General features: G+C 39.9%; 1 protein-coding gene across 1 annotated transcript in view; it reads left to right on the forward strand.

The window, feature by feature from the left end:
- PCYT1B (phosphate cytidylyltransferase 1B, choline) overlaps positions 1 to 13,276 on the forward strand; it is a 122,175-nt gene that overhangs the window by 48,843 nt on the left and 60,056 nt on the right. The window contains exon 3 of the mRNA XM_052663519.1: positions 1,991 to 2,107. Within this exon, the coding sequence (XP_052519479.1) occupies positions 1,991 to 2,107 (117 nt within the window). The remainder of the gene's footprint in view (positions 1 to 1,990; positions 2,108 to 13,276) is intronic.

Here is a 13,276-nt window from a genome sequence, read left to right on the forward strand (position 1 = left end):
TGAATTTATTTATCTTGATCACCTCTGAATCAATAACAAAAAGTTCTGCAAAATTGCCATCTGCTTTCCCTTGGGGTTTATATCTTAAAACAAATTTTCCTCAATTGAAATCAAATTGAATAAGAGCTTTGAAACCAAGGATCCCTCATTAGACAGTTTGTTATTTCAAAGTATTTTCTATTTACTGTGCCTTATTTAGAATACAGTATAATCCTGTGAAGGCAATTCTGTTTGCTCAAAATGGTGTATAATTGGGAATAATTGCAATTCCCTATCTGAAATAAAGTCTCTCAAGTTTTTTTATTAGAAAAATTTAATTTATTAGAAACATTGTACCATCTGAATGTATTAATGTAACATTCCTTTCAATTTATGTTCTGAATTAATGAGGTTGTAGTATGTCAAAAAATAATCACAATTTTAAATCTCAGACTTGAGGATCATTCAACAGAAGTTTGCATTGATTTCTTTTTGAAAAATTTATAACATCAATATAATGTGTCTTTAAAAAGTTAGTAGGAATCTTAGGCTCATAAAGCCAACTAACCAGCAATCCTTTCCTCATCTGCCCTACCTCTGATTCTTGTTCCCTGTAGATACCCAGCACTTGACAACCAACTTTCCAAATTGTGGTTGACATCTCTAATCCACTGTCGTTGCCTTCATTGTTTCCTCTGTCCTTGGGGGATTATCCCTTTTTAATTCTTTCTCTGTAATTCTTGTGGTGTTTGAGAGGAAGTGGAGATGAGAGTGTGTATGTTCAGTTGGCCATATTTAGCTTGTGAAAGTGAAGTCAAAGTTGCTCAGCTGTGTCCAACTCTTTGCAACATAGTCCATGGAATTCTCCAGGCCAGAATACTGGAGTTGGTAGCCTTTCTCTTCTCCTGGGGATCTTCACAACCCGGGGATTGAACCAAGGTCCCCCACATTGCAAGTGAATTCTTTACCAGCTGAGCCACAAGGGAAGCCCTTAGTTGGCTATATTTTCACTTTCTAGTTTTTTTGAGAGTCCAAAATGGTATAAACATTGGCGCCCAGCCCCTCTACCTCCTGGTGCCTCCCTCTTATTGGAAGTGCTGGGTCTTTGGGCTGGCTCAGCAAGTGTCACTCTGCACTTCTGAGGACAGTCACCTGACTCCCAGGAAGCTGTAGTGAAGTGTGTCCCTCTTCCTGAAGACATGGCACTTTCCAGAGCACTATATTACACACTGAGAGTCTCTGTCTCGCTTGACCTTTCTCCCTAGGGACGACTGTAGTATGGGTCACATTCCTCCATCCCTGAGCACCACACATGTAACTTTTGCTCCCTGACTCTCCTCTCTTTGGGGCATCTGCCCCCACCCAATGCCCCATATCTTAGGATGTCAAAGAGGATAGGGAGTGACCTTTGTGCAGTGGTAAATGTGTAGCAACTGGCCCTCCAAAGGGAATTAAGCCCTCACTTGAACACTTGCCAATTTTTATGGTGTAAATACTTCTACCAAGGCTGAATTTCACTGTGTGATAGTGACTTGGAGGAGGTGCACAGCAGCATCTTTGCCTTTGGGAATAGGACTTAGGGGTCTTTGTTTGGGACTGCCAGACTCCAGGGTGAACTCGTTTGGCCTTTCATTGAGCTCCCCAGTCACTCCTACCTTGATATTCCTGCTGGCTTGACTCTGCCAACCCTTTGGTTATGCCTGGTCTGTCTAAATCTGCCTACTCAGCCACCTGAGACTCTACTGTGGGTCGAGACAATTCCCCAGTGCTTTGCAGTTAAAAATGTGCATTCTGGGTCAATCTTAATTTTGTTATGTTTTTACTCTGCTTTGATGTCCTGAAAAGAACTTCTTGGTAAAATTAATTTCATGCACTAATGTGCAACTGATAGTATGTAGACACTGTGTTTTCTCCAGGTAAACCTTCTTACAGTGCTGTACTGATGGAAGGATCAGGTGACTGGAATTCCTTATTCTTCAGTTCTGTTGATGATGTTTTCTTTCTTTCACAGTTGACAGGCCGGTGAGAGTATATGCAGATGGAATATTTGACCTCTTCCACTCAGGTCATGCAAGGGCACTTATGCAAGCGAAAACACTGTTTCCCAACAGCTACTTGCTGGTAGGAGGTAAGAAGTGCATTTTCTTTTTGTCTAGAAAACTCTTACATAATGTTCTTCCTGAAAAGAACCCCTGTCAGACTTCTGTTGTTAAAACCTCCCATTGTTAATGCTCCCAATTCAGCCTATATTGGGTTCCTTGTTTACTGCCTGAAATTTAACATGAGATTTTAAAAACACCATAGGGGAAATTATATCATGAGATTATAAACTGTTGATTCCTAGAGAAAGAGAGACTAATAATACCACCAAGCGTAATTGCTTCGTGTTTTCCATTAATACCTTTCTTTTTGTGTTTGAGGAATGTTCCAGTTCCTATTTCTGAAATTTCCTAGAGGGTTAGGAGAAAAGCAATATTATTCTGATTTCAAATCTTGGAGACTGGAGGAAACTCAGGATGATTAATGTTGAGCGAGGTCATTGTCTGTTTCTTTGGTATGACCCACAGCACTTAGGACAGTGTTGTGCTAATGGTAGTGGCTTACAACAGTCCTGGTTAATTGAATTTATGCGCCATGTGTTAAAGAAATGGTTTTATATATGCAAATAATCTTGGTTTACACTGAAGGAAGTGACTGAGTTCATAAGCTGTGGAGAGAGAAGGGTAATTAGACGTAGGTTGAAATTTTCTTCTTCCAAAAGGCCTACCGATTTCCGTTTGTGTAAAAGGAAAAGTGGCTGATCTGGGAGACCTGGGTCTCTTCTCTGTAGCTTCTGGAAGCAGCATTTCCTTTTACCATGATCATTTTTTGTGGCATTACATGAACTAGACACCACCAACCCTTCCACCTTGTGAGGGAGCAAGGCGGTAGTGAGAGACTACATATCTGTTTTTTACAGTGGTTTGTTGTCTTCCACAAGTTTGAAACTACTTTTTGAATATTTAGGAGGAATTGTTTGCAGATTTTGCTGAACATAGTGACCATATGGTTCCTGAATAGAATTCTTTCCATAAGGAAGAGATGGTAAGAGGCAATGGTTACTGGACAGATCATGCAGAGGGAGCCCAAGGTGGGCAGAGGACCCATCTCTGTTCATTTCCTGTATTTTGAGTAGAAAACCATTCTTTATGTGAGCACTACCACCTGGAGTCTGGTCCTAAGCTGCTGGGTCCTGGGGGGACCTTTGCAGTGGTTTGGCTTTGGTCATTTTGAAAAGTGAAAGTCACTCAGTCGTGTCCATTTCTTTGTGACCCCATGGACTATATAGTCCATGGAATTCTCTAGGCCAGAATACTGGAATGTGTAGCCTTTCCCTTCTCCAGGGAATCTTCCCAACCCAGGGATCGAACCCAGGTCTCCTGCATGGCAAGTGGATTCTTTACCAGCTGAGCCACCAGGGAAGCCCAAGAATACTGGAATGGGTAGCCTATCCTTTCTCCAGCAGATCTTCCTGACCTAGAAATGGAACTGGGGTCTCCTGCATTGCAGGCAGATTCTTTACCAACTGAGCTATGAGGGAAGCCCTTGGTCATTTTGGCAACCCAAATTTGGAAGTGGTTAGGTGTGGGTAACACTTAACAGGAACACTGCCCTGGCCCTGGATTAGCACATCAAAAATAAGTTCAAAGGAAATAGACTTTCAGTGCATTCTTGTAAGCTGGAGAAAGCAGCAAATTAACAACAGCAGTTCTCTAGGTTACTCAGCAGCAGTGGTTTCACTGATTTGCTGAATGATTCCTTCACTTAACAACTATTTCTTGAGCTCCTACTGTGAGCCAGGCATTCTTCTGTACACTGAGGATGCAGCCACCATCAAAGCAGACTGTGTCCTCAGAGAACTTAGAGTCTAAAGGGGAGGCAGACATTGACCAGTAACAATCTGGAGGAGAGGTACTATGAAGAAATGTTACATAGGGTTAAGGGGAAAGGTGACTGGCGGGCCAAGCAGGGGTGTTTCAGGTGTGGAGGTCAGGTGAGGACCCTTTGAAGCACTGACAATTGTGCAGAGACTTAAATGAAGGTCAGGGCACACAGAAGCCAGAGCACAGAACCTTCCTTGTGCAGTGATCTTCCCACCAGCCCAGATAAGAATGTTGGGACAAGTGGGGAAAATGTGGTGGCTACAACTAGGTGTGTTGTTTTATTGACTTGTCTCTTAAGGAGGCTTTTCGTAAAAGCACAGGGGATGTAGAACTGAGAGAAGTGAATATGGACAGGAGTTCAGAGCCGAGAATTAAAGCAGAAGGGAAGGAGAACAACTGCAAAAGGAGCCACACAGTCGTTGCATAGCTCTCCAAAGCTAGAGCTGGTACTGCTCCCTGATGACGACCCAGCTCTGGCTGCTCTGAGTTCTGTTTCAGAGGGTTGTTGCCTAAGCAGCATCAGGTAATGCAGTGACCAATGTCCTCTCTAGCCGATTTATTGGGTTGGCTAAAAAGTTCGTTTGGGTTTTAAGAAAGGGAGATACCTCCTCAATGGCCATTACATGGATTCTCTGTGGAAGCCAAGGGAATGTGAAACTACTAAGACAACCGTGGAGACCATATCTTTTGGTAGATGATAGGGACTAGAGTGTGGATGGGAAATGAAACAATAAAGCATGAAGCTGTAAAACTGTGTAGACTTCTGGCGACAGTGACAGAGTAAGAGTGAAAACCTCCAAGCAATGTAAACAGTAATAAATGATTTCAGTATGTTATTTTCTCCAATGATTTATTATTATCCTGTTTAACTGGAAATATCATGAAGTATTTTGCAACCAATCTCCTACTAAAATTCAGTGTAAGCTTATAGTTCATGTGTCTCGTCAATTTAATTGTGTTTGATTCCTAGTCTGTTAAACAGAATCTCCAACCTCCTGTGTGTAGGCAGGGTTCTTCAGGGGTGGTATTGGAGCTCAAATGCCGAGTGGCATGGCTGTGGCAAATGCATTTTGGGGAATTGTGCATAAGAAAAAGAACAGTCTTCCTTCTATGTATATAGTAGTTGCCTTCCTCTAAAATTCAGCACTTAAAAAAAAAAATTTTATTTATTTATTTATTTTCAGCTGCATTGGGTTTTAGTTGCATCTAGCAGGCTTCTCTCTAGTTGAGGCACACAGGCTCAGTAGTTGCCCCGTGGCACATGGGATGTTAGTTTCCCAGCCAGGGATCAAATTCATGCCCCTGTGCTGACAGGTGGATTCTTAACCAGTGGACCACCAGGAAAGTCCCTAAAATTCAGCATTTATCACAGCTGTTTAGTAATACTTTGCAATTATTGTAAAACAAAGTTAGGGGCTAGATTCATAATTAAAAATAATTGTACAGAGACATTCAGAAATCTTACAGGATACTGGAAAATTCTCATGTGGGGCTGCTCCACACTTAGGAAGATGTTTAGCATTGTTAGCACCGCGCCCACTAAATGCCAGTCACTGCTTCCAATTATAGTGACAACTAAAGATGCCCCACAAATTTCCAAAAATGCATCCTAGGGGATGATGAAGCCTTTGTTGAAAACCATTGTCTTAGACTAAGAGTCTTCACTCTTCATTCCCCACAGTGCCAAAAAGAATTTTGAAAAACTATATACTATCTTTTGGTTTTTCCAGTAGTCATGTATGGATGTGAGAGATGGACCATAAAGAAAGCTGAGCACTGAAGAATTGATGCTTTTTGAACTGTGGTATTGGAGAAGACTCTTGAGAGTCCCTTGGACTGCAAGGAGATCAAACCAGTCCATCCTAAAGGAAATCAATCCTGAATATTCACTGGAAGGATTGATGCTGAAGCTGAAGCTCCAATACTTTGGCCACCCGATGCGTAGAACTGACTCATTTGAAAAGACCCGGATGCTGGGCAAGATTGAAGGCAGGAGCAGAAGGGGATGACAGAAGATGAGATGGTTGGATGGCATCACAGACTCCATGGACATGAGTTTGAGCAAACTCTGGGAGTTAGTGATGGACCGGGAAGCCTGGCTTGCTGCAGTCCATGGGGTCTCAAAGAGTCAGACACGACTGAGCAACTGAATTGAACTGATACACCTTCTTAAAAATTTTTAAGTTGACATCTAAAATTTTCTATCCTAAGTTTAAATAGTTATAAAATGTGTAATTTCAGGAATATTGTAAATATTAACATTTTCAAAAATTAACAAACTTTAAGGAAAATTTTTTGTTCATAGTAAAATTGGCAAAAAGTAAAAAGATTTACACTCATACCCATTATCATTATCCTCATTATCCTCCTCATTATCAACATCCTGCAGCAGTGTAGTACATTTTTTATAGTCTGTGAAGCTACATTGACACACTATTATCACCCAAAGTCCATAGTTTAATACATTAGAGTTGACTCTTGGTATTTTAAATTCTCTTGTTGTTTAGTTGCTAAGTGGTGTCCAACTCTTTTCAACCCCATGGACTGTAGCACGCCAACCTTCTCTGTCTTCCACTGTCTCCTCGACTGTGCTCATATTCATATCCTTTGAGCTGATGATGTTATCTAACCACCTCATCCTCTGCCACCTCCTTCTCCTTCTGCTTTCAATCTTGCCCAGCATCAGGGCCTTTTCCAATGAGTCAGCTCTTCGCATTGAGTGGCCAAAGTATTGGAGCTTCAGCTTCAGCATCAGTCCTTCCAATGAATATTGAGGACTGATTTCCTTTAGAATTAACTGGTTGGATCTCCTTGCAGTCCAAGGGACTCTCAAGAGGGTCTTGGGACTCTCAAGGGACTCTTCAGCACCACAATTCAAAAGCATCAATTCTTCAGTACTCAGCTTTCTTTACGGTCCAACTCTCATATCCGTATATGACACCTGGAAACACCATAGCTTTGACTGTATGAACCTTTGTCGACAAAGTGATGTCTCTGCTTTTTAATATGCTGTCTAGATTTGTCATAGCTTTCCTTGAAAGAAGCAAGTCTCTTTTAATTTCATGGCTGCAGTCACCATCCATGGTGATTTTGGAGCCCAAGAAGATAAAATGTCACTGCTTCCACTTTTTTTTAAATTTGCCATGAAATGATCTAACTGGATTCCATGATCTTAGTTTTTGAATGCTGAGTTTTAAGCTAGTTTTTTCATTCTCCTCTTTCACCCTCATCAAGAGGCTCTTTAGTTCCTCTTCATTTCTGCCATTAGAGTATCATCTGCATATGTGAGGTTGTTGATATTTTTCCAAGCAATCTTGATTTCAGCTTGTGATTCACTCATGCCAGCCCTGCATTTGGCAGATGTACTCTGCCTAGAAGTTAATTAAGCAGGGTGACAATATACAGCCTTTTTGAACACCTTTCCCAATTCTGAACCAGTCAGTTGTTCCATGTAATGTTCTATTGCTTCTTGACCCTAATACAGGCTTCTCAGGAGACATGTAAGGTGGTCTAGTATTCCCATCTCTTTAAGAATTTTCCACAGTTGGTTATGATCCACACAGTGAAAGGCTGTAGCGTAGTCAATGAAACAGAAGTAGATGTTTTTCTGGAATTTCCTTGCTTTCTCTGTGATCCAACCAATGTTGGCATTTTGATCTCTGGTTCCTCTGCCTTTTCAAACTCCAGCTTGTACATTTGGAAGTTCTCAGTTCACATACTGCTAAAGCCTAGCTTGAAGCATTTCGAGCAAAACCTTACTAGCATGGGAACTGAGCACAATTGTCCAGTAGTTTGAACATTCTTTGGCACTGTCCTTCATTGGGATTGAAATGAAAATTGACCTTTTTCAGTCCTGTGACCACTGCTGAGTTTTTCAAATTTGCTGGCATACTGAATGCAGTGCTTCAATAGTATCATCTTTTAGGATTAGAAATAGCTCAGCTGGAATTCCATCACCTCCACTAGCTTTGTTAATAGTAATGTTTTCTAAGGCTCACTTGTCTTCACACTCCAGAATGTCTGGCTCTAGGTAAGTGACCACACCATTGGGTTATCTGGTCATTAAGACTTTTTTGGTACAGTTCTTCTGTGTATTCTTGCCACCTCTTCTTAATCTCTTCTGCTTCTGTTAGGTCCTTACCGTTTCTTTCCTTTATCATGCCCATCTTTGCATGTAACGTTCCCTTGATATCCCCAATTTCCTTAAAGAGATCTCTAGTCTTTCCCATTCTTTGTTTTTCTCTACTGCTTTGCATTGTTCACTTAAGAAGGCCTTCTTATCTCTCCTTGGTATACTCTGGAACTCTGCATTCAGTTGGGTATATCTTTCCCTTTCTCCCTTGCTTTTCATTTCTCTTCTTTCCTCAGCTATTTGTAAAGCCTCCTCTGACCACTTTGCCTTCTTGCATTTCTTTTTCTTTGAGATGATTAAGGTCACTTCTTCCTGTACAATGTTATGAACTTCCATCTATAGTTCTTCAGGCACTGTCTACCAGATCTAATCTCTTGAATCCATGCATCACCTCCACTGTGTAATCATAAGGGATTTGATTTAGGTCATATCAGAATGACCTAGTGGTTTTCCCTGCTTTCATCAACTAAAGTACAAGCGAGGAGTTAGCCAGTCAGGGCAGTGTACAGGCTTGGAGTAAGGCAACCAGGGCAAAGTACCGGCTAGCGGTCAGCCAGTCAGAGCAAATACAGGCCTAGAGTCAGCCATTCAGGGAGTAGTAGAGGCTAGGAGTCAGCCAAAATCAGGGCAAAATACAGCCTGTTGTTTTTCACTGGCTAAGTCATGTCTGACTTTTAGCAACCCCATGGACTGCTGCAGGCCTGGCTTCCCTATCCTCCACTCTCTTCCAGAGTTTGCTCATATTTGTGTCCCTTGTGTGGGTGATGCTATCTAACCATCTCATCTTCTGCTGCCCAGTTCTCCTTTTGCCTTCAGTCTTGCCCAGCATAAGGGCCTTTTCCAGTGAGTCGGCTCTTCGCATCAGGTGGCTAAAGTATTAGAGCTTCAGCATCAGTCCTTCCAAAGCATATTTAGGGTTGATTTCCTTTAGAATTGACTGGCTTGATCTCCTTGAAGTCCAAGGGACTCTCAAGAGTCTTCTCCAATTCCATAGTTCAAAAGTATTGGTTCTTCAGCACTTAACCTTCTTTATGGTCCAGCACTCACTTCCGTACATGACTCCTGAAAACATCATAGCTTTAACTGTACATACCTGTTTGCAAAGTGCTGTCTTTGCTTTTTAATATGCTATCTAGGGTTATCATAGCTTTCCTCCCAAGGAGCAAGCATCTTTTGATTTCATGTCTGCACTCACCATCCTCAGTGATTTTTGGAGCCCAAGCAAACAAAATCTGTCACTGTTTCCACTTCTTCCACTTCTGTTTGCCATGAAGTAATGGGACTGGATGCCATGATCTTAATTTTTTGAATATTGAGTTTCAAGCCAGGTTTTTCACTCTCCTCTTTCATCTCCATCAAGAGGCTCTTCAGTTCTTCTTCACTTTCTGCCATTAGAGTGGTATTGTCTGCTTATCTGAAGTTGTTGGTGTTTACATTCTTTGGGTTTAGATAAATATATTATGATATATATCCACCATTGTGGATTTTACGTATATCTACTGTAAAAACATTTGCAGTGCCTGAAAAATGGTGTGTACTCTGTCTATTCATCTATCTCCCACTCAACCTCTGGCAACCACTGATCTTTTTACTGTCTCCATCAGTTCAGTTCAGTCGCCTAGTCGTGTCCGACTCTTTGCAACCCCATGGACTGCAGCCTGCCAGGCTTCCCTGTCTATCACCAACTCCCAGAGTTTACCCAAACTCATGTCCATTGAGTGGGTGATGCCATCCAACCATCTCATCCTCTGTCGTCCCCTACTCCTCCCACCTTCAATCTTTTTCAGCATCAGGGTCTTTTCAAATGAGTCAGCTTTTCACATCAGGAGGCCAAAGTATTGGAGTTTCAGCTTCAGCATCAGTCCTTCCAATGAATATTCAGGACTGATTTCCTTTAGGGTGGCCTGGTTGGATCTCCTTGCAGTCCAAGAAACTCTCAAGAGTCTTCTCCAACACTACAGTTCAAAAGCATCAATTATTTGGCACTCAGCTTTCTTTATGGTCCAACTCTCACATCTGTACATGACTACTGGAAAAACCATAGCCTTAACCAGACGGACCTTTGTTGGCGAAGTCATGTCTCTGCTTTTTAATATGCTGTCTAAGTTGGTCATAACTTCCTTCCAAGGAGCAAGCATCTTTTAATTTCATGGCTGCAATCACCATCTGCAGTGATTTTGGAGTGTTTTCCAGAATGTCATATAATTGGAATCATAGAGTCTGTATCTTTTTCCTATAGACTTTTTTCACTTAGTAATATGCACTTAAAGTTCCTCCATGGCATGTTGGCTCATTTCTTTTTAGCACTGGGTAATATTCCATTGTCTGGATGTACCGCAGTTTGTTTATCCATTCACTTACTGAAGGACATCTTGGCTGCATCCAGGTTTTGGCAATTATAAACAAAGCTGCTATAAACATCTACATGCAGGTTTTTGTATGAATGTAAGTTTTCAGTTCATTTTGGTAAATACAAAGTAGTGTGATTGCTAGATCATATGTTAAGTGTATGTTTAGCTTTGTTAGAAAGTGCCAAACAGTCTTCCAAGGTAACTACAATTTTGCATTCGCATCAGCAATGAACGAGAATTACTGTTACTCCAGTTCCTCAGCAGGATTTGGTATCGTCAGTATTTTGTACTTTGGCCATTTTAATCTGTGCATAGTGATATCTCATTGTCGTTTTATTTTGCAGTTTCCTGATAATATGTAATGTTCAACATCTTTTCATATGCTTGCTTAACACCTGCATATCTTCTTTGTCAAGGTGTCTATTCCGATCTTTTTTGCTGTTTTTAATCCAGTTGTTCATTGTCTTATTGTTGAGTTTTAAGAGTTCTTTGTATAATTTCAATAATAGTCCTTCATCAGCTGTGTCTTTTTCAAATATTTTCTCCCAGTCTATGGTTTGTCTTCTTATTCCATGGACATAGCTTTTTGCAGAGCAGAAATATTTAATTTTAATGAAGTCCAGTTTTTCAGTTGTCTGGTTTGCACCTTGAGTATTGTATATAAGAAGTCACTGCCATACCTAGGGTCATCTGGGTTTTCTCATATGTTACCTTCTTCAAGTTTTATACTTTTGTGTTCTGGTTTTTGATTTATGATCCATTTTCATCCAGTTTTTGTGAACAGTATAAGATCTGTATTTAGATTCCTTTTTTTGCTTGTCTTACCACACTAGCTAGGACTTCCAATACAATGTTGAAAAGCCATGGTGAGAGGGGACATTCTTGCCTTATTCCTGATCTTAGTGGAAAAAATTTAATTTTCTCACCGTTTGAGTTTGATGTTAGCTGTAGGGTTTTTGTAGATAGTCTTTATCAAGTTGAGGAAGTCCCCCTCTATTTTTAGTTTACTAAGAGAATTTTTTTAGTATCATGAATGGGTATTGGATTTTATCAAATGCTTTTTCTACATCTGTTGATATCATCATGTGATTTTTCTTATTTTGCCTATTGATGTGATGCATTACATTATTATTTGTATTTTTAAAATTGAAGTACAGTATTGTATGTTACAGGAGTGCAATATAGTGATTCATAATTTTTAAAGGTTATACTCAATTTATGCTTATAAAATATTGGCTATATTCCCTGTATTGTAAATATATCCTCATAGCTTACTTATTTTATTATAAATAATAGTTTACATTTCTTAATTCCTTTCCCCTTTCTTGCCCCCTCCCTCCTTCCTTCCCTCCACTGGTAACCACTGGTTTGTTTTCTATATCTGTGAGCTTGTTTACCTTGGATAAATCCCACTTGGTTGTGGCATATGATTCTTTTCATGTCTTGTTGGATTTTAATTGTTAATATTTTGTTAAAGAGTTTTTTAATGTATGTTAATGAGAGGTGGCAGTCTCTAGTTTTCCTTTCTTATAAGGTGTTTGGTTTTAGTATTAGGGTAATGCTGATATCATTGAATGGATTAGGAGGCCTTCCTTCTGTTTCTAACTTCCTTCTGTTTCTAACTTCCCATGGACTGTAACCTACCAGATTCCTCTGTCCATGGCATTTTCTAGGCAAGAATTCTTGAGTGGGTTGCCATTTCCTTCTCCAGGAGATCTTCCCAACCCAGGGACTGAACCCTGGTCTCCCACATTGTAGGCAGAAGCTTTACCATCTGAGCCACCAGGGAAGTCCTACCAATCCTTGGGAGAGGCTATTGTTCCAAGAGGGAGTTGGCAACTAATTCCTTTACCCTGTTCAGTTCAGCCTAAAACTCTATCTTTTGGCACAACAAGGAAAAAATTTCCTCAAATTTTCCCAATCTATAACCACACTACTTATTCTTAGAGAAAGACTGGACATGAGTTTGAGCAAGCTCTGGGAGTTGGTGATGGACGGGGAGGCCTGGTGTGCTGCAGTCCATGGGGTTGCAAAGAGTCGGACACAACTGAGCGACTGAACTGAACTGAACTGAAGATAGAAGCTTAGATTATTGATTTTCAGTCTTTCTTCTTTTCATATATATATATATATATATATATATATATATATATATATAAAATCAATGTTATAAATCTCCTTAAATGCGTTTCACTGCATCCCACAAATTTTGATAAGTTGTGTTTCCATTTTCAGTTAGTTTAAAGTAGTAGAAAATATTTCTTGATTTATTCTTCGGCCCATGTGTTATTTAGAAGTATGCTGTTTAATCTCTAATTATTTTTGGATTTTCCATTATTTTTCTGTTGTTGATTCCTAGTTTAAATCCATTGTGATCTGAGACCAGACAGTGTATGATTTCTTTTCTTCTAAATTTGTTAACATGTGCTTAATGGCCCAGAATGTGGTCTGTCTTGGTAAATGCTCCATGTGAGCTTGAGAAGGATGTGTATTCAGCTGTGGTTGAATTAAGTAGTCTGTAGATGTCGGTTCTATTAAGTTGATTCATGGTGCTGTTGTTTGCATGCATATACATACACAATTAAATATATTGTTCATGTCATTATTTTGAACATACTGTTATTTGTTAGATTAATAAGAAAAGTAAAAGGTTTTTTTTGGTAGTTCCATTTTTAAATTGAAGTATAGTTGTTGTACAATATTATATAAGTTCCAGGTATACAAAATAGTGAGTCACAATTTTTAAAGGTTGCATACCATTTATAGTTATTATAAAATATTGGCTATATTCCCCATGCTGTACAATATATCCTTGTAGCTTTTTTCCCTATTTTTAAAAATTTAACTATTTAAAAAATTTTTACAATGTTGTGTTGGTTTCTGCCATATAG

The sequence above is a fragment of the Budorcas taxicolor genome, chromosome X (genome assembly GCF_023091745.1).
Source record: "Budorcas taxicolor isolate Tak-1 chromosome X, Takin1.1, whole genome shotgun sequence".
In the NCBI taxonomy this organism is placed as follows: domain Eukaryota; kingdom Metazoa; phylum Chordata; class Mammalia; order Artiodactyla; family Bovidae; genus Budorcas; species Budorcas taxicolor.